Here is a 22,929-nt window from a genome sequence, read left to right as displayed (position 1 = left end):
TCCAAAATAAGGAACAGTTCCTCAGAACTGTCCCCAGTGCATTTAGGGACAAGGGGGTCAAAACAGGACATATTCTTGGAGAAATGAGATTGATAGTAGGCTGGACTGGACACATTTCAATGCTACACAGTACATATTAACTCTTCTTTGGTTAATTTGGATGTGGTTATCTTTATCATAGAACACAAATTGCTCAGGATAGAAAGTTTTAATGCATATGCCTGTAGAGCCTCGAATTTCCAAAGTTCCCACAGTGCATTAACAAATATTTCTAAAGCACAGACCTGATCATGTCACTTCTCTGCTCAAAAAACCCCAGTGGCTCCCTTTTTATTCAAATGCAGCCTCCTCTCTTTGTCATTTAAAACCCTTCACAACCTGGATCCTACTTACCTATCCATAAATATTTCACATTACTCACTCCACTCACAGGCTCCACATTCCAGCCAAACAGGCCTATTTACTATTTGTTCCATGTATGTGACATCCCAACTTTTATCTATGTATCTTTGCTCAGGCTTTTCCCCATGCCTAAATTTTTTTCTTCCCAACTCAATTTCCTATGCCATGTCTTTTCTGGATGCCCCACACTGTATCCAAAATTACTTTCTGTTTACATTGTTTATTTTATATTTGTTTTTCTATGAACATGTTATTTTCTTAGAGTTTAATGAACCCTCAGAAGCACAGAACTGAGAGTTGGAAGAGATGTGAGCAGCCACTGGCCCCAACCCATTCATGGAAGGACTCCCCATTATACTTGAGTTGCTCTTTGAAAGCAGGCATTGTTATAATTTGTCTTTGCATCCATAGCACTTTGGATGTAATTAGCACTCAATAAATGCTTTTTTGAATTAACACTTTAAAATCAACTTAGGTCAACACCATAATATTTATATGACCTTTTAAGATTTTGCAAAGTACTTTTTGTTCCCTCCATGGATAGGGCCTGAATCTATGATTTTATTTGTATATGGAATTCCCAGATGAGGAAAGTCCTTCTACTAGTAGAGGTTGGTACTTCCCCTGTAACTTAACAATTTTAGAGATTCCCTAGAGCAGTGAGAATTTAAGTGATTTGCCCAGGGTCACATAGCCAGTATGTGAATTCCTGTCTTCCTTTATAACTTGGCCCCTGCCTATCTTTCCAGTCATCTTATACCTTACTTGTCTCCACATACTCTACAATCTAGTGACACTGAACTCCTTGCTGTGCCTTAAACACAACATAACCTACCTACTCTGGGCATTTTCTTTGGCTGGTTGTTCCCTGTGGGTGAACTGCTCTTCTTCCTCTCCAACTCCTGCCTTCACTGGCTTCCTTCAAGTCTCAGCTAAAATATTACTTTCTGCACGAAGCCTTTCTCAGTCCTTCTTAATCTTAGTAGTGCCTTTGCTCCAAGTGTATCTCCAATTTACTCTGTCTATATCTTGTTTGTATATAGTCATGTATATGTTATCTCCTCCATTATCTCCTCCGCTTCTTGAGAGCAGAGCAGAGACTGTCTTTTGCCTTTTCTTGTGTCCCCAGGGCTTAGCACAGTGCCTGGCAAATAGTAGGTGCTTAATACATGCTCCTTGACTTGACAGGACTTTCTGGCTCCCCATCCACTACACCATGCTGTCCTTCATACTACAATAATATCAGCAGAAGTTCCACATTAAAAGAAAAGTTCCCTTGACCCCAATAATGTTTAAAAGGGCTGTTCTTTAGAAAACCAGAGAGGAAGAGAGCAAGAAGAAAAAGGGGAACCTACTTTGGAAGTGTCACATTCAGTGTTCCCACAGGTAGGATTTCCATGGATTTCCCCCAGAATTTGTTTTTCCATCTTATATCTGAAAAAAAAAAGTGGAGGACAAAAGAGAAATAGACTCCGATTACAAGAATTTATTCTCTAGCTATTCTATGCGGTTAAACATGTGATGGGGATCCTGGAACGGTAGATGTCATTTTTGGAAACAATGAAAAAGTTACTTCTGATGAAGTCAAAGATATCAGATATTAAGGCAGCGAGTCTCCTGAAGATTACCTGAGCATGAAGAGATCAGATATGACTCTGAAAGATATAAATGACGCCCCTCTACAACGGATGTTTCATATTTCATCCCAACTAATAAAATGAAATAAAGCTGTGTACTATGAACAAGCAAATGTCAAGTGCTTTGAAGTAAACAGGGGCATATATGATAACTATAAGGTGGAAAGAATAAATATGCCATATATCACTTGTATAGTTAAAATGTTCATAATGTTATAATGCCATGTATTCGTATATATGAAATATATTCCTGAAGGACATGAGAACATAAATTTTATATTTGAGACTACAGATGCTAAAAGCTTATGAAGAAATGGAGTCAGATACATCCCGACAGATTAGATGATATACAGACTAATCAGGTAATATCTGGATGATGATTCTCTTTGCTCTTAGGAAATGGGTTATATTCTTATTGGTAAGTATTTCCCTCTTCTATTCTGGTAAAATAAAGAGACATTAGTTTAATCACAGAACTTCAGCATCTTTGCTGAATGTTAAGTATTCTCTGAAAAACATTTTGTTAATGCCCTGTGTTTCTTTTACCATGGGAATATTGCTTCAGGTTTGAGTGGTTTATATGAGCAATGCAACATCCTTTAGGATATTACAAATTATATATTACATACAGATGGCTCTATTCACAGGTAGTGGCCTAATTTGGGTATTGTTTTTCACAGGAATGGTAGGTTTTATAGTTCTGCCTAAAACTTGCTAACTGGGTCCAGATTAACCTTAATTAATCAGTGATCTTAATGCTTTACTTTAGCTTTACTCAACTTTATTTCTAGCTCTGACCTCTCTTTAGAGGCAACCAGGTGGCACAGTAGATAGAGTGCAGGGCCTGATGTCAGGAAGAACCGACTTCAAATCTGACCTCAGATACTAGCTATGTGACCTTGGACAAATCACTCAAATCTGTCTGCCTCAGTTTCCTCAACTGTAAAAATGGGTATAATAACAGCACCTACCTCCCAGGGTTGTTATGAAGATAAAATGAGATAATGTCAATAAAAGGTTTAGCCTAGTGCCTGGCACACAGTAGGCTCTATATAATGTTTGTGTCCTTCCTTCCCTTCAATCTGTAACATGTATCACTTTATATTACATTATCTAGGTATGTTCCATACACTTCCACCCCACTATAGGTACCATAAAGGCAGGGACTGTATGTCTCTTATCTAGACTTTTTATGCCCTCTAGGGTATTGTGCTCTTTACACAGTAGGTGATTAATGAATGTTTGATTAGAGTGACCTCAGAGATAAATTTAGATTGTCCTTACAAACGCTGAAACTATAATCACGATTATGCAAACAAGTAAAACAGTATTTAGAATGGATGTTGTAGTCTCTCCTTCGTGATTACAAAATCTTTGCGAACACTTTATCTTTAATCTTCAGCATCCCCCAGAAATAAAAGAAGGGGAATGGATTTAATAGTCTTCATTTTAAGGACACGAATACCAGGGATATAAAATGAATTGGCCAAAGTCATAATATCAACAGTGATGCCTCAACTGAGAGTACTGCTGCCTGCTAGCCTGCATTTCTTCCTAATTCAAAGTTGAAAATTCAATTACTTAAAACTGAACTCAATAGGAATTAGTAACATCCTCTGAGATCATGAGTTGGAACTCTACATAGAGTACATTTGGAGATGAGAAACTTTCTTCAATTGCTCATCAATGCGACCTTTAAGTTAAAAAAATAGTACAAACCTTGCCAAAACACAAAATTCTTTGATTCACAATGACAGGCAGAAATGGGTGGATGGTGGCTAACCTGGTTAAAAAAAAAGAAGAAAAAGAATGACACAGAATGTCTGGAAATTAAGACAAAAACACCCCCTTTTTTGCATCATAAGTAAACTAAGCATTCTTTTTAAATGACATTTCTCCCAATGGGATAAGAGATATTCAGTTCAGCTATACTTAAATGAAACAATTTAAAAACCTTTCTCTAAATTAATGGAGGTTTGCACACAATATTTTTAAGCATTAATAAGCAACATTTAAATGTACTTTATTTTGGGGGAGATTTTTTCCTGCATTACTCACACAGCTTTCTGGTTAAAGGACTTCTGTTCCATAAAACATTTACCCACCTGTGCAGAAGAGAACTGGATAAAAGGTAGATTTACCTGCTCTGAGAAAAAACGGAATCCCTTGTCTTCTCGAATGCACTCGTACGTCTCACCAAGCACAGGGTTGAATGGCTTACTTCCTGCTCTGAAGTAGGTAGCGCAGTATCCTGAAACTGCAAATGCAGCAATGAGAACCTGTTAAAACATTTGAGAAAGAAAAATAATGTAGGAGAGGTGTAGCCAGGTGAGTGCCCCCTCCACCCTCACTCTCTAAATGTCATGAAAAGCATCTCATTTTATGGTTTTTTCCTGTTGTTTGTTTGCAGTCTTCTTCCATGAGCAAAAGAAAAAAAAAGGGTCTAAACCTTGAATGTGACAAGAAAATGCCTGGGATACTTTGAGAAGTGCCTCGGGACGGAATGACCAAGACTAACGCTTACTTGGAACAAGGCTCCGTGATCATAGGGGGACAGCCTTAAGCAGATGAGGGGACTGTTTTCAACATTAGACTGGAGTAGAGCCCAGGCAAGGAGGAGATGAATTACTTGCCCAATCCAGGCCTAAAATCCTTGTGGCACTGACCAATAGTATTTCTTGGTTTTCAGGAGAAGGAGACAGAATATGTGGCTGGGCATGTCTTAAAACTGCACGGAATACAACTCCTTTATATACTAAGGAAACTTCCAAGCTGGGGTAAATTTATATAGAGTAAATCTTTCTCAAAAGGATATGAACCTACTTGGCCTTAGTTTCCTCAGGTATTAGAGAAGCCCTTACTTAGGTGGTTTGGCCTCCTTTTACTGGAAGGACCAGATCTCCAGAGGGAGTGTGTCTACATCTACAAAGAGGCAGACTACACTAAAACTAATAATAATGATGATGATGATGATGATGATGATGATAGCTAGCATTTATCTGATGCGTTAAAGTTTGCAAAATTATATCATTTGATTCTCACAACAATCCTGTGAGGTAGGTGCTATTATTATCCTCATTTTACAGAGAAGAAACTGAGGCTGAGAAAGCCTAAATGAATTGCTCACAGTCTCAAAGCTAGTAAATCATTGAAGCATAATTTGAATTCAGGTCTTCCCAACTCTACATCCCAGTACTTTCTCCATTGAACTACCTAGCTGTCTAGGTGCTGATGATTTTAAAAAACAAACACAGCCAACGAGGCTAAGTATTCTGGTCTAGTTAAGCCCTGTTCTGAAATTAGCCTGTGGGTTTTGTTTTGTTTTTGAGGGGCGCTGCCTCGTGGCGCCAAACATTACCATGCGCTCATACGGGTCATCAGTTTCGGAAGCCTTGTCCAAGAGCTCACTGTATTCAATTTCCTCACAGAGATGCTGCAGAGTGTTGAGGGGCTCATTCAATTCCACAGGCATAGAGACCTTAGATAGATCTTTGCCAATGTTGTTTCTCAAAATATTCCACAGATTAATGTTGCTAGTATCAGGGCATGGAGCTGGGAGGCAAGTTCGACGTCCATTTCGGAACGCACCTCCCGTAAGCTCTCCATTAAGGACTGGAAGAGAAAGACAAGAATCACAGACTGGAAGATATTTTGTTCTTACTTTTTTTTCCAAAGGCAGGCCCGATAAGTCATATTTTAAAATTATGCATAGGCTGTATTTATTAAGCCTTCATTATAATGTACTTTCTTAAGTACATTTAAGTAAACTTCATTATATCAACACATGGCTATTCATTAATGCACAAACAATCATGGGAGTATAATTTATTTACCAGGTGTTAAATATATGCAAATAACATTAAAACAGACTTTCAAGAAGCAAATTAAGTGGGTGGGAAAAAGAACCAGAACTATGCCGTTTTTAGTCATCGAAAACTTTTTACAGTAAAAGTATTCTGAGTGACTTTATAAGAACTTGAAGAGGAGTCATATTGAAGAAGGATTAAATTGGCTTGCAGTATGGTCCCAGTTTGGCAGAACCAGGAACAAAGTGCAGTAGTTGCGAAAACACAAATTTAGCCTTGAAGAAAACTTTTCAACTTAAAGCTATCCAAAGGTTAGGTTCTTTCTCATTGGAAGGTCCACAGGAAGAGGCCATATGAACTTTCTGTCACATAGGTTGTGGTAAGGGTTTTTTTTTTTTTCCCTGGGGCATGGGTTGGATTTTGTGGCTACTGAGTTGTCTTCCAAGTTTAAAATTCTGTGGTTCAGTAATATGCAGTTTACTGTTTGGACCAGCTACATTAACAGAACATAAAAATTAGAAATCAATGGGGAATCAGCTCTGAAAAGATAATTATGGAGAAAAACAATGTTTATATAGTTGGGAAAGTCATTATGGTAGCAAAGGCAAGTATATAGGTTATACAAATTGAGGGTTCACAGCACTACGTACTTTGCCGGGAAATGTTGTCTGCAACACTGGTATTGTCTTCAGATATATTATCACTCACATCACTGATGTAAGACTCATCATCTGAAGCCTAAGAAAGAAAAGGAGATGGAATTCAGAAAGTGGAAATAATTAAGCCTTTAAAAAGAACAGTCAAAACATTTGGAAGATGGGTACACATGGCTGAGATGATCTAAACCATTATTCTTAAAGGAAATGTAGTTAAGTCAATCTTCCCTTCTCTTTTCAAGAGAAAATGGATTAAGATGAAATGATTATCACCAGAAAGACATTAACAATGGAAAGACAGAAAAAACTGAGGCCATCTGTCACAAGCTGCCTTTTCTCCCAAACTCTGTACCTCAAATCCTCTTAATATTATTCTCCCAAATCGCTGTTTCATCTTTGATTTCCATCCTTTACCATTTCTTTCTGGAGCTTGTACCTTTGATCACTCCCTCTTCTTCCTAATTTCTGATCTGACTGGCTCTTTTTTTGGTTATACACAAAGATGTCCAGTTCTCCCCCATCCTTATAAAAAGAGCCTCACTTGACTACCCTGTCCACTTTAGCTATGGACTTCTATTTCCTCTCCCTTTTATAGCCTAACCTCATAGAAAAAGCTACCTTTAAGAATTGTGTCCACTTTTCTATCTCCAATTCACTTCTCAGTTCTTGTAATTTGGCTACCATTCTGCTGAAACTGCTCTTTCCAAAGTCACCAATGTTCTCTTTATTCTTAAACCAATTGCTTCTTCCCAATCTTCATTCTTCCTGACTTTTCCAGTATTTGACATTACATTTGTGCACTCCATCCTCCTTAGGGATTTGTGATACTGTTCTTAGTTTTTCCTCCTATTTCCCTAACTGATCCTTCATTGTCCCTTTGCAGAATCACTGCCCATGTCTTACCTCCTATTTGAAGATGTTTGCCTAGAATGTGAACTGAGCCTCTCTCTCTATCTGGTTCACTTATCTCATCAGCTTCCATATTTTCAGTTATCATCTATGCAGATTACCCCCCCACACACACCCTGCCCAATCCAAATCTATTTATTTAGCACTCATCTCTTTCCTGAATCCCACTCAGATACTGTATTTCCCTGCATAATTGTTGCAGATTTTATGACAATTTTTTTTCATAAAAAAGGTACAGTGTGACCATTATGTGAAGCTCTTTTTAATTAATTTTTAAAAATTGTGCTGGTATTATTTAAAAATCATTTATTACTAAACTGTCTCTGGTGCAAGATTAGGATGCATGAAATACTTGTGAATATACATTAAAAACTGAATACTGACAATGCATGAGATAAATGCATATCCATATGCCACAGGTGACTACATTACTGCTCTGTTTACCTTTTAAGCGGCATTACAAGCAGAATTTTACAGGCAGATGATTACATAATGAAAGGTTATAAACCAATTTTTGGACTGAAAGTGCACACACACACACACACACCAGGGTGGGACAATTACGTGGTGAAATATAGTACCTCCAACTATGCTGGACAGCTTCACTAAATGTCCCATCACAAACTCAGCATGTTCAAAAGAGAACTTATTCTCTTCTCCTCCTAACTTCTCTATTTCAAAGGCACCACAATCCCCATTGGCCAGGTTTATAATTTTGGGGCAACCCTAGACTCATCTTTCTCTGCTACCCTTATATCTAATCAGTTGCAAGTCTTTCCAGTTTCATCTCCACAATACCTCTCACATCTGTCTCCTTTCTTGACTCACATCACAATTACCCTAATTTAGGTCCTCAGAACATCTGGCCTAGACTACAACAGTCTCTTAGTCTCTCTGACTCAAGTTTCTCCCCTCTCCAATGCGCCTTCTTAACAGCTGCCAAAATGACTTCCCTAAAATATAGGTCTTTTCTAAAATTTTGTGTCAATCCTCTAGATGGTAAACTCCAGTGGCTTTAGGTTACCTCCAGGAGCAAATATAAACTCCTCTGTTTGGCCTTTCAGGTTCCTGTTACATGGACCAGGCTTCTTATGCATTGCACCACTGCACATCCTTCTTGTTCTAGCCTTTTTGGCTTATTTGCTTGATGCTTCATTTCCCACCTCACTGTTTCCTATGTCTAAAAAGTACTAGCACCCCATCTGCATCATTTACAAAGCTCAGCTCAGCATGACACCTACATGAGGGCTTTCCTAATCCCCTAAAATGCTAGTGCTTACACTGCAATTCTCTTTTATTTATTTGCATATATGCATATGGAGGGAGATGTATATATAAGTACGTAAATGCAGTTTCTCCCAAGATAGACTATAAGCTCCCAGCTGGCAGGGACTGTGTCATTTTTGGTCTTTGTATTCCCAGCACCTAGCACAGTGCTAGGCACTTATCAGACACAATGTATGTGGATTGGATTGAATTGACTTGTTGAGACCCCATGGTCCAAGAAAATTAGGTGTTTCCCAAAAAGACCTAGGGTTTTGAATACATATGGACACAAGTATATAAGGATCAATGAAAGAAGTAAAGTACACACACACACACACACACACACACACACACACACACACACTATACTTCAAAGATTCTTAACCTATTTGGGGAAAAAATGTTTTGGTCACAGAGAGCCTAAAATGGAAAAAAAAAAAGGTGATATTGTATGTTTCTGTTTATACATCACTAACTCTTTGTGTGACCTTGGGTACACTTCAGTCTCTGGGTCTCAGTTTCCTGACCTGAGAAGTTAGACCAATGTTCTCTAAATTTCCTCGCAGCTCTATCATTCTATGACTCCATATCAGATAGAGATGGACAGATATATAAATATAGATAAAATGGATGGATGAAACAAAGAGAAGAGAGAAAGAAAGGAATAAATATTTATAGTGCCTACTATGTGTCAGGCACTGTGCTAAGTGCTTTACAAATATTATCTCATTCAATTTAAGAAAGAAAGGAAAAGAAAGAAGGAAGAAATTGTCTATTATTTAACTATTTACCTAGCTACCTCCAGAAAAAAATGCTGCTCTATATCAATGTGTGGGATTTATATGAGTTCGGGAAAAATTTCTTTCCTAACCAAGAGAACCACGGAAAATGGCATACAAAATATGAGAATATATAAATTCAATAAGCACTCAATCTCTGTGGCCACAGTTGCTTATCACAGAAGCAGCAATAGCAGTAGTAGTTGGTGACAAGACTCAGATACATATGCATATAATATACATAAATACATGCAATCCTGGCCGAAAACCAAACCAATATGTTTAAGACATTTGTTTCAGGTTTATCCCACTTGTCACTAAACACATCTTAAAGGGCTCTGTAATGAGTGACACATGGAATTTCAAGGGTACAGAGACAAGTTTAGTTGGAATGAGTGGGAGGAACAATGAAAATTACATCGAGAAAACACTGCATTTTCTACTTATGAACAGGGAACATGCAGTTTTACAATCTTAAATGCCAAAACTTATTCATTTCCTCACTTGAAAACACTCATTAAGCACATGCTATGTGTAGCCTACTGTTTTAGGCACTAGAGTAGTTACTGACTTTAGATCAGTCTTCATTCCTCTGGAGGCTGCCCTCTGAGCTTCTACCCACTCCAGCTCTTCATCCTGGAGCTTACTCTAAGTACCCTTGGATTGGAGGACTCCACCCAGAACCTCCTTTTAAAGAGGGTAGCCAGACCAGCCTCGTCTTCCTTCCACTTCAAGCTACACGCTGGACTTTTTCTAACATTTGTCCTCACTCCTCACTGGGCAGCTTTGTTTCAACACCACCTTCCCACCCTATCCATGACCCAAGCCTACTTTTTTCAGTGCCTTTTATGATTGTCTTCCTCCAACAGAATATAAGCTCTGTGAGGATAGGGACAATTTTTCCATTTCAATTTGTATTCCCAGCACTTAGCACAGTGTCTAACACAACATAAACACTTAATAAATGCTTGTTGACTAACTACTGACTGCGATAAAACACAGCCTGTCTTCATAGGGTTTATAGTACAGTAAAAGTCGGGGGAAGCAACACGTACAGTGATAATATATAGTAATTTGGCTAATACAGTAGCCTATCCCACCTACTTGCCTATAAAGAAATAAGTTTAATTGGAATGTATGAGAGAAACAAAAACAATTATTTTAAGAAAGTACTAAATTTTCTATTCATAGTGAATGAAGAATGCATTTAAGCTCCATTGACAGAACCTTTGAGATCACCTCTACAATCAAAAGAGGCATCAGGAGGGCTTTGTGAAAACCAAGTTTTGCAATTACATGTGACAAAATTCATTCATTCATTCATACAAACATATTATTGAACAGCTATGACATGCAGAGCACTGTCTAGGCACTGGATTGGAAACGCAGTTTAGATAAGACAGAATTTGCCTTCATGGTCCTTATTATAATCTAGTGGGCTTAGTAAAGATGCATACAAAAATAGTCATATACAAAAATATACATATATATGAAAAATACTTAAAATACACCCCACCCCCCAAATAAAAATAAAAATGATCCATATGTATAAACATTTATAGCAGCTCTGTTTGTAGTGACAAAGAGCTGGAAACTAAGGACTGGATATTAACTGGAGAACCAAAGTATGGTATATGAATGTAACAGGACATTATTGTGCTATAAGAAATGATGAAAGGAGAGATTTTGGAAAAGCCACAGGATTCTTGTATGAACTGAGGCTGAGTGAAGTTAGCTGAATGAAGATCACAATGTATATACTAATAAGACCACTGTGAAGAAAAATAAATTTAAAAGAAGATCATTGATCAATGAAGTGGCCAACAATGAAATGACCAGCTACAATTCCAGAGTACCAGTGATGTAACATGGCATACGCTCCGTCAAAGAGAAGTGACAGCCTTAAGATGCAGAATGAAGCAAACAATATTTTTCCACACGGCCAATATGGAAATGGCCATGGGAAATCATTTTGTTTCACTATGAATTACTTGTTACAATGGGTTTGCTTTTTGTTTCACTATGAATTATTTGTTACAATGGGTTTTTCTTCTTTTTCTCCAATAAAGGAGTAGAGATAGGAGAGAGAAAGGAATAAGGTTCTTGGCTCTCTCCTTGTCCTCCGCACCCCCACCCCCAACCCCTGCCTCCACCCAAATAAGGAAGAATAGAAGGAATGTAAGCTCATTGAGAGTAGGGATTATTTCATCTTTTGCACTTGTATCCTTAGTGCCTAGTACCTAGGCGCCTGGCACACAGTAGGTGCTCAATAAATACTTGTTTGTAGATTGATTGATTGAAGGATTCACAGTTAAGTAGGGCAGTTTTGAAAGTTATATGTTGAATTTGGCATACACTTAAAAAGAAAAGCAAGCTGTCTGTATAGACATTTGTAGTCTCATGTATATCTTTCTTCTATTCTACAATGTACATGGAAATGCATATTTTATTTGGTGTTTCTTAAGTTAAAAAAATACAAAGAAAAAAGGAATTAGAAAGTTGCAAAAACGAAGTGTCCTTCAAATGTATAAGAAAGAATTTGGCCTGTTTTAAAGAAACTCAAACGTCACTTCACTAGGACCTCTACCACCTACTTAATGCTGAAATGTGATGGATTACTTCTAAGAACTAGTTATAATCACTTAGCATAAAGAGTGATTTGTTTTACCATATGGTAGTGGGTGGTGGTTTAAAGCAAAAAAAAAAAAAAGACAAAAACCAAAAACTCAAGCCCAACCCACCTTACATTATCTAACTATGCAAAAAGGATGCCAAATATCACAATCCTCTGTCAGCAGACTCAGTGCCAGTACATAATGTGGGCATAGGGTCAAGTACAGCCTCATGTGTTCTAGCTGTTCAAGAGCAACTTACTTGAGGCGGGGAAGTACACCAAAGTCATAATAAAGTGCCAGGGGGAGGTGTATTTAGGACCAGTTTGATAGAATGTAGGAAATAATCTAATCATAGAAAGGGAAGAGTTTTCTAATACTTCATTGATTTACTTGGTTGAACCAACTGCTAAGTTCAGTGGGGTCTTCAGAAAAAACCAAATAAGAGTGAAGTAAAGCATCCACAATTTGACCCCAACACCCCAGGGAAGCATCATATGACTCATAATACAGAGAGGAGTGAGTATAGGACTACCACAGAAGTCGAATTGATTCAACGAACATAAATCCAGGACCTACAATGAAAAGAGCATTTAACTCTGGAGTTAGAGGACCTAGGTTTAAATCTTGCTTTTACTAGTTGTGTAACCTTGGGCAAGTCACTTAAGTTCTCTAGGCCTCAGTTTGTTTATCTGTAATATGAGGGAATTGGACTAGATTGTGTCTAGAGGTACCTTCCAACTTGAGATATATGACACTAAGATGTGCTAGGTGCTGTGGATATAAAAATGGAGAGTAATAAAGCTCTGACTCTCAAGCATCTTCAAATCTTTTTTTAATTAAATTTTATTTTCAGCTCCAAACTCTTTCTCCTTCCCTCCTGTCCTGTGCATTAAGAAAGCAAAAACAAGCAAACAAAAAACATTAAAAATGTGTATAGTCAAGCAAGACAGATTTTTGCATTAACAGTTATGGACCTTAAAACCTAATAGGGAGGATAAAAAAGAAACACAAATAAACATGACACAAGAAAGAATGTGAGTCCAGTCGAGAGATGTTGAGGGACTGAACTATTATGGTGGAGATAAGGGGGCATCACATCAAGGGATGATATTGCAAAGGTAAAACCAAACAGTACTACCAACTAATTGGCTATTGGGGGTTAGAGATAATGAAAAGGCAAGGATCATTGAAGCTTGAGTGCCTGGGAGAATGCTTGCATTATCCTCAGAAGGTTGAAGGGAGCAGGAGACATATGAAGGCAGCTTGAGAAGAAATCGCGGTTAAAGTAAAGTTTATTTTAACAAAGGGGAGACCTGAGGATGTTTGTCAACAGAGGGCAAGGAGGCAATGGTGTGGAACAGACTAAAGATGAAAGAGGAAGAGAAGGAATGATGGATGCACCAAGGTCACAAGGGAGCTGGAGGAGAAAGGGACTGAGGGCATAAGCAGAAGTTTCAGCTTTGCCAAGAGGAGGGCTGCCTAGTTTTCTGAGACTGGAGGCAAGGAAGAGAGAGAATAGGAAAGGCAGAGAGCAGTTTTAATTAGATAATATTAAAAAGGCCTAAAGCAAAGATAGAAAGAAACCATCTCTTTTTCACCTCTTCTTCCTTCTATCCCTATCCTCCTCAGAGGAGAGTTTATAAACAGGATACACACAACTGGGAAAGGAAAGGCAATTCCCAAATTTAATCAAATTAATTAGGAAACACTTTGTTCCTCCTCTATTCTTACTCCTTTCCCCCCTTGGAAGGCAAGTAAACACCCTCCTCCCTGCCTTCCCCCATTCCCTTCCCCATCTCTCTGTTGCCATCTCTGTCTCTCTGTCTCTGTCTCTCTGTCCCTCCCTCTCCTTCCTCTCCACCTCAGGTAACAAATGAAGGGATGACTTTCAGTGGGAGAAGTGAAAGGATCATAAAGCTAGAAAACAAAGGTGAACCTTGCTCTTTGAGGGGTGTTTTGGGGCTCTCTCTTAAAAGACACGCTCTCTTGTTTGCTCATTTGTGCTCGGTGATCTTAGGGACTAGAGAGTTTTCAGTCTTCAGGATGTTGGAATTGAAAGGCTCATAAGTCTCCTTATATTAGAAAAAACATTGGTCTTAGAGTCAAGAGACTCAGGTTGGTCATTTACTAGATATGTGACCTTGGATGATAAGAAAATAACAGTAGCTGGTGTACTTTAAGGTTTATGAAGAACTTGCCTCTGGTTGTTTCTAAGAACTTCAAAGATGCTGTTGTAAAAGGGCGGCTTATAATCTGGTGTTGGGTGGTAGATCAATCATCATAACAACTGTGTGAAGCAGGTGCTACAGGCACAATTATCTCTATTTTACAGATGAGGAAACTGAGGCTCAAAAAGTTAAAGGGCATGTCCAAGGTCATACCTATGAGACAATGGATTCAAACTGACATCAAAATGCATGTTATCTAGTGATATATTAGTCACTATTTAGCCCTGTGATCTTGGTCACACTTCACTTTTCTAGGCTTCATCTGTAAAACAATGGAGATCCTACTAAATGCCTCCTACAGTGACTTCCAGCTCAACTTTCCTATGATTCTTAGTCAGAGTTTTTTTTTTTACTCTTTTCTCTTACTTCACTTTACCTGACCAGGAATTTCAATAAACTCCTAATTCCAGAAATGATCCATTAGGAACTTAGGAAGATACATGTGCCTGCCTATCTTTTTTGTGTATGTGTGTGTGTGCTTGGGAATTATTGTTACAATTTTATAGAGCTAAGTTCTTCATGCAAAGAACTTATCTGATAGATCACTATAGTTGTCTTTCAATTAAAAGTTTTAATTGCTTATGTAAGCAATATAAATTTGAATTCTGTGGTCTAGGAAATACAACACTATTTTCTGGAAGAAACCTTTATGTGAATTACTGGTTCTCCCTGTCAAGGTCAAAAGATTCCAAGATCTCAAGTTCACCATTAAGTATATAAATAAAACGTGTTCAAAGAAGGAGTCTTGTTTATATGGAATAGACAGGTCTGAAATTCCTATCACCGAGAGGGATAAATGGCACACATATTGGTCTCATTAATTATCCCAAATTTTAATGAACTCTAAGGATAACCTCACACAGATGTTTTCTCTTTATGAATTAATGAATGCAAAATAATTTATTAAAAACACTTAATGTGAGCAAAACAAGTGTTGAGCAATAGGGATACAAATGTCAGAAAGTAGTAGCGTCCCTACCATCCTAATGGATGTTATAGATAAGTGGTAGCCAGGGAAAATACTTGTGCTTTCAACAGAGGTACAACAGCAGTTCTAATCTGATGAACAAAAGTCCATATTAGGTGTTTTTTTCTCCAACTCAAGTTGGTAACTATTGATAGGCAAGATTACAAAGAGGTAACAGCCTCATCTCTTACCTCGTTTTCTGATGAGCTAGCTGAGAGAAGCACCTCCTGGGCATCAAAGAATTCTGAGACAGATTCAGACATAGAGAGCCGGCTCTCATTAGCAGCTTGCTGTGACAGAGGGAGACTGACATGGATTTGCTCCCCAGGCTACAAAGAAACAAAATGCAAAGGTGTCATCTGTTACAATATTTCAATGTTGGAACAACATTTAATACAGGTATGAGCTGGTGTGAATGAAGCACAGCAAATAACTAACCACATGTTTCTAGAAGAAAAAAAAAATCCAGTTTGGCAACAGACTGTATGATTGTTGCCTGGAGATTGGAGATGTCCAGGCAAATGTACCAGGATGGATCAGGCAAACACACCAGGATGTCGGAGTCTGAATTCTAGTCCTGAATGGCTTATTAGCAAAAGACTGGTCACTAGTCCAGTGAGTTTTTTTGGCCACAGAAACTCATGAATAAATCTACTAAGGCTTGGAAGGTTTATCGTCTGTGTCAGGGGGTGGAACACATAAACCCATGAAATCATAGATCCTTGGAGAATGGAAATACAACTTAACAGAGTGGTGAACTAGAACTCTCCTAATCTTCATTGCTAAGGTACTATATTTTACCAGTAACACTGGAAATATTTCTTTCCTCTTGATCTCAAGAATTCAAAAGTATTTGGCAAACTTCAGGTGGGGAATGAATTGATTTTCAACTTCTAGCCAACTAAGATGGGAATGAAATTTTGTTACAGGAGCAGGTAAAAGCTGATTGTACAAAACCCCCCTAAATTCTAATGCTTTGTTCTGTCACCACTGAAATTATGCCTGCTAGGCTAAGTCTGAGAGTGTTTATGGAAACTAGTGGGGACATCATTAAAAACAAATTCAATCTCAATAAAATTTTAAGATGGATGGAGGGATACAGAGGTACTGCTCAAATTGACAATTTTACCTAGATACCATTAAAATAGACACCAAATAATTCACTTCAAGTTTATTTTCATGTACGCAAAGCTAAATTTTCTAGGAAATTATTCATATTTGATTGATCTTAGAAAATTACAATGTGACACATCAAACATAAGTTATAAGAAAATTCTAATTAAGCATATTAAGTTTTCTGGACCAGACTTATGATTTCATTGACTTAGGGCACTTCTGGTGAGAAAATTCACTCTATCAAGGCAGACCCGCACTTGCTACATGACTTAAGAGTCTTAAAGCATTGCCCGGCTCAAGGTTAAGTGACTTACCCAAGATCACACAGACAGTATATGTCACAAGTAGGTCTAGGTCTTCCAGGCTAAGCTAGCTATGTACGCTGCCATGTTGCCTGCCCCTCCATATAGAAGAGTTATGATGTTAAATTACCCAAATGCAAAGACTGTGGGCAGATAGGGACAAAATATGATAATAATGGGCATGAGGAGACATGGAGCAAAAAAATTTGCAGGACAGTGGTTTGAGGACACAATGGATGACCAAAGAGAAGACAGCTTTACTTGTTAAGCAATTAGTTGATAATACTTGTTAATCAATATTTGTTAAGCAACTAATTGGTAAGGCACGTATCTCTACTTTCTCACTTTTTTAGGAAGGTAAATGTCTGCAGTGAAGGCCTTTGAATTAACTGAAACAATCTCCTTGCGATCACATACACATGGTCTTCCTTTTCTTTTTTTATTTCTGGGAAAGGGAAATCATGTAATGCACATTATGGATATGAAATCACAGGAAATGTCACTAAAAATCATGAATTTTAGATTGGTGCTAGATATTCTCCTCCCTTCTACTGTCTTCATTTCATGCCATCACAAAGTAGACCAGAAAAGTGTTTAAGGCACTATGCTTATGGAAATTTAATTTGAATCTTCAACTAAAAATGCCTGGTGAATACTTTAAAGAAAGGGTTATTGTGACAGATTAAAAAAAATCACAATTTGGGACAGAAATAGAGACAAAGAGGCCAATCACATTATCCAAACATCAATAAAGCAGACTTAGACAAAAGACAAAGGTCATGTAAGATGTCAAACACCAAGACTGTTTTTTCACTCTAAAGAAAACAAAATTGTCTGCTGTACAGATACTCAGATAAGTCATATTTTACTAACAGTAAGGGAACTGCTAAAAAAAAAAGAAAGAAAAAAATTAAGCCATGGATCTCAATATGCTAAATACTGCATAAATCCATCAAAGACCCAAGTCTTACCTCATCAGGGCTAGGAATAATATTGACACTGACAACCTGATCACAAATAACAGACTCTGAATGTATCCGGTTTAAGCGACTCCGTAGCTCAGCATTCTGGTTAAGTGCCTTAAAACAACAAAAATTATACATGTAATTTCATATTAGTAAACAGGCATACAATAGAGCAGACACGCAGGTGTGGCAGAGACTAACTTCTCAAAAAAGCAAGGGCAGCAAATTATATCACACTCTTTTCTCAAAAGCATGCTAGTGGTGAGAAGGAAATAAATGGCCTAATAAAGACATATTCATTCTTACATGATATGAGGAGATCTACTATTTAGTACTTAATGCCATTCAGTAAATGCCATACGGCCACCAGAAAGAATTTCTATAGCTCTAAAGAATGACCCATTTAAATCCTTTTCACCAGAAGATCTAGGCCCACTATTTTTAGGCCTATGCTACCACCACATATATATTATTTTTTTTTCCAGCTTCTTTCATGAATGAAGAGCATTAGAATGATCTACTGGCAGTGAAAGTCAGTTCCTTCAATTTCTGTGCCATTTTCCAAAACTTGGAAATTATTTGAGTGAAGGATGAATATCTTGGAACTGACTTTGGAATGAAATGAATAAAGAAACTGCCTCCATTTACTGAGGCGAGTTTCAGTCTATTTTAATGAGATGAGCAATGTTTCAGTAACATGAGATACTACAGCTCCAGGGTCACATTTAGAATACGTATGGTGATAAAATCATTGAAGGTCAGTCTGCGAGTAATAAGCTGCCTATTGTAAATACACAGCTATACCAGAAGATCAGAAGTTGCCTCTTTATTGAACACCGAAAATGCAGACAGCTGCTTTAAAGAACTTAACACAAAAATCTCAGTTGCCTTAATCTCAAATGATTTAGAATAATAAACCAAAAGGGACCTTAGAGATCATTTAAACTAATCTCATTTTATGAGGAAAATGGGGCCCAGAAAGTAAGTGATTTGCTGAGGTCACACAGAGGGACCAAGTGTAGTTAGATCAAGTTGTAGAAAGCAGGTTTCCAGATTCCCAGGACAGATGAGGGTGGGGGAAGGGAGTAAACATTTATATGGTGCATACTATGTGCACTGTGCTAAGCACTTTACAAATATTATCTCATTAATGCTCATGATAACCCTGTGAAGTAGGCACTGTTATTATCCCCATTTTATTCAGTTAAGGAAACTGAGGCAAACAAAGGTTAATCACTTGCCCAAGGTCTTACACCTAGGAAAGATCTCAGGCTGGATGGATAGATAGAAAAATAGATAGATCTATGGAAGGAAGAAAGGAAGGAAGGAAGGTAGAGAGGAGGGAGGGAGGAAGGGAAGAAGGGAAGGAAGGAAGGAAGGGAGGAAGGGCGAGCACTTATTAAGTGCTTACTATGTACCAGAAACAGTACTGGAGACACAACTGCAGACAAACAAGACAGCCTCTGCCCCCAAGAAATTTATAATCTAAGTAGAAAGATCTTTCTATATTACAGTTTGCAGCTTTCCTTCCAGGGTGTACCATTCAATGCTTTGGGACTTCATTGTAAAACTACCTGCTATTGCAAGGAGTTTGGTATAAAGTGGGACCCTATTTGGACTAGAATTTGAAGTCCAGGAGCCCTAGAGGAGCCCTAGAGTATGGGCCCCAAAGAGAGTTCCAAGCATTTTACAGTAACATTGCTATAGGTAGACACACATTTTCTGTTACAGGAAGATAGTTAATTAGGCTTTGTATTCTGGTTACCTGACTTTACTCCTCTGCCCTGGAAATGTGGGAAAGAGTTGACACAAAGCTATAAGTGGCCAGGTTGAGGGCATAAGGGTGGTGGTGCAGTCAGAGAGAAAAATATGACCAAGGAAGCCTGTGCCCCACTGTGCGAAAACTGATAAGACCTCGGATGAAAACAAAGTGGCTTGCTAAGATACGAGAAAATAAGCCACCATATTGATTTTTTGCACTTAAAAGGAATATAGAAAATTTAAAGGTGCCTGGTTTCCATATTCTTGGAACTTTGGCAAGTAAAAAAGGTCACTGTATTTTTCCTTAATTCAAGATAAAATAAATTTTCAGAAGAATTTTAATAGTACACTTCCCCAAAGAGCCTTTGGCCATTTTTCCTGGGAGTGAATCCCAGTTAGTTAGGACTTTAAAATATTCCCCATTCTCTCAATGACTTTTGTAATACTTATGAATAAGCTTGGATGTTCTTACTCCATTATAGTCTGGAACATACTAAAGTTGTTCTGTGTATTAAGATCGTTGCAGCCATCAGCTATACAAACATACACACACATTTACAGAAACATATCCATAGAAAGACAGCTGATAAAAGATATAGATATGTGGCCTGCATGTGTTTGTATACTTATATATACATGCAGAGTTATCTGCTCCCTAGGCAGGCCTCAAGTGGGCCTCTAACACATACTAGCTATGTGATCACTGAAAAGTCACTCAATCTCTCAATGTCTCAGGTAACTCACTAAAACTACAAGTTATAGATCTGCATCAGTGAAGAGAGTTTCTCTATTGGGAGGTACATGTACACAGACATCCCATCCTCCCCGCCCCCCGAATTGTGTGAAAAATGTGGTTTGGTGGCTATGAACTGAGACACTAGGGGTGATTAAAATCAATCTCCAGCCACCTATTATCCAAATGGATGAGGAGTCAGTTGTTCTTCAGTTCTACTGGAACAATATGGCTAGCAGCTGCATGACAGATTAAGATGAAACAGAAGGAAAAGTTTCCTGACAGCGGGAATCTTAAAACAAATACCAATCTTAAAGGAAGTTACAGAATCCTCTTCTTTGGAAGTTTTAAAGAGTGAGTTAAACTCTTATCTGTCCTCAGGGTAAATGAGGTCTTGCCCTGAAGATTAAGCATATTAGATAATCTCTCAAGGTCTCTTCCAGTAGCTAATGACTTGGATTTTGGAAAGGAATAACTATGTGGAAAATATTATTACTGATAACATATATGCAGCGGTAGAAGAATTGTTGTTTTTAGATAGCACAGAACACAAAAATAAACATACAGTCACAGGTCGGGCAATCTCAACAGCAGACAGCCCAGCATGCAAACAGCCCAGTTCTGAGTCATTCTTAGACTGTTACCTTATTTTGTCTTGATCACTTACCTCACAGAGAGCTGTGAGGCTCACTGATATCAAGTATTAAATGAAATGCTGCAAGCCTCATTTTACAGCTAACCTCCAGCACAAACTCTGTTATTGTCACTCACTTAGACAATGCCTAGGGTTTCACTAACATTTTGTCTTTTTACTACTGGTTCCCATGACTCACTTTAGCAACTCTATCCTCTCCCTTTGTTATATTTGAGAGAATGGTATTCTCAGAGAAGTGGTGTCTTAATGAATAGCTATCAAAACAAATCAAGAGAATGGGCTCCAGTAAATGAATGGAATAATGGAGAGGTTGATACCAAAAGTATAGTGTTAACTATACTGCTGGAAGTGGAAAAAAAAAAGAAAAAGGAAACTGTTTAATGCAATGTAACACAGTGGCAAGTAAGGAAAAACTATGGTGATGTCGTGGCTAACAGTATTGCTTTAAGAGACATGTAATTCTTAGGCTCATCATCTGATCAAGTAGCATGCCATTTACAAAGAAATAACCCTTTATTCAGCCCAAATCTTGAAAAGTATATTACAAACAGTCAAATGCTGCGCTGATAAACACAAATTCATTTAAACTATTAGGTTTGGTTTGCCTCTCCATTACGCATGTTCACAAATTCCCTCTTCTTAGGGCAGTCTGAACAAACACTCAATCACATCTTGCCTATGTAAACTTTACATGACCTATTAATTTTTCTATGGCCCTTCTCCTGAGGGTACAAACAAAGTTAATGTCACAACTGCTTCCTTGTCCTTAAAAAAGTTTTGTTCTGAAAGCACTGGAACAAACACAAATGCCCAAGTCAGAAAAGCTGAACCGGTGATCCCAGATTCTGTCCAGTCCCCCACTGCCCATGTCGCTGGCACATCTGCATACTTTCCGTCACTGGGGGAAGAAATACTGTACCTACATTTTACCCAGTAAAACTTGGTTTCTAAAAGTAAACACTTTAGTTAACGTAAGTCAGATGGGAGAGAGACGGCTTGAAATTTATAATAAAATGAATTTAAGGCAAAGTTTTCAAACTGAAACTTTTTGGATAAGAATATATTAAGTTTTAGTTCAAAGAAAGTACTTGAAGTGAAAGAATGAACTTGGGACCTCTAAAAATGAGCTATGACAAGCCATTTGCTGAGTTATTTTATTTTATTTTTAAAATACATATAAGATATCTAATGAAGAAAAAAAAAGATAGCTAATGAAGAATAGTACTTATGAAACTTGACTAAGTTCCAGGAAAACAGTACTTCTATGTGACTATGCTAAGAAATAATGACATCTGGAATGGCTTTTTCAGCCCCCCAGATCTGTTATGGGTACATTGACTTCAATGAAAAAGATGGTACTCATCATATTACTGACTTTTTTTTAGGGGGAGGGAGGAAGCAATCAGGGTTAAGTGACTTGCCCAGGGTCACATAGCTAGTAAGTGTCTGAGGCCAGAGGACTGACATTTTAATAATACTATTATAAATGCTGAGTCAGTTTTTTCCTCTTACATTTTCATGCAGAACTCCTATTGCTGTGCACAGGTCAGGATCTGTGGTCATTTATCCAGAATCAACTCACCTTGCAGTAAGCACAAGCTATGCATGAGTTCTGGAGTCAAAGATAAAACCAACTGCAGAGATTAAGATCAATTTATTGAACAGAGGGGCTAATGTCAAGAGGAATGCATTATTAATTATGCTAATCCAGTAGGACCAAGGGTGATTAAATCTTTCACATGGAGGGTTCTATTTTAAAGAGAACATGCAATATGACTGATTTGGAATTTAGTCATTTATAAAGAGACACCAATATAAAATGTCCTCTTCTCCAGGCATAAATCCAGGATCTAATTTAATATCAGCCAACATCTCTATCTCCATACACATAAGCCAATTTTAAACTTTCAAGAGTATAAGCAGCAACAGAGTGTTTGTGATAAATGTCCAAACATGCATAAATGTGGGCACATATACAAACACAAACAATGTGCATAGTCTTTAGCACATAGTAGGTATGTAGGAAGAATGTATAATGAATCCATTAAATATACACACTACTAGCTGTAGAAAAAACTTTTATAAAGAGATACTACCACAAAATATCCGGTTTGATGAGTGTAAATCCAAGA

At 37.8% G+C, this 22,929-nt stretch overlaps 1 protein-coding gene across 3 annotated transcripts in view; it reads right to left on the bottom strand.

Annotated features, from left to right (window-relative positions):
- OSBPL6 (oxysterol binding protein like 6) overlaps positions 1-22,929 on the bottom strand; it is a 188,454-nt gene that overhangs the window by 19,209 nt on the left and 146,316 nt on the right. For all 3 annotated transcript variants that reach the window (XM_036745639.1, XM_036745640.1, XM_036745641.1), the window contains 7 exons: positions 17,655-17,762; positions 15,457-15,594; positions 6,496-6,583; positions 5,398-5,651; positions 4,181-4,318; positions 3,759-3,822; positions 1,758-1,836 (listed from right to left, as the gene is read on the bottom strand). In XM_036745639.1, the coding sequence (XP_036601534.1) occupies positions 1,758-1,836; positions 3,759-3,822; positions 4,181-4,318; positions 5,398-5,651; positions 6,496-6,583; positions 15,457-15,594; positions 17,655-17,762 (869 nt within the window). The remainder of the gene's footprint in view (positions 1-1,757; positions 1,837-3,758; positions 3,823-4,180; positions 4,319-5,397; positions 5,652-6,495; positions 6,584-15,456; positions 15,595-17,654; positions 17,763-22,929) is intronic.

This window comes from Trichosurus vulpecula, chromosome 2, assembly GCF_011100635.1.
Source record: "Trichosurus vulpecula isolate mTriVul1 chromosome 2, mTriVul1.pri, whole genome shotgun sequence".
NCBI classification, from domain to species: domain Eukaryota; kingdom Metazoa; phylum Chordata; class Mammalia; order Diprotodontia; family Phalangeridae; genus Trichosurus; species Trichosurus vulpecula.
The sequence above is the reverse complement of the archived record's forward strand: the minus strand, read 5'-3'. Positions and strand labels throughout refer to the sequence as shown.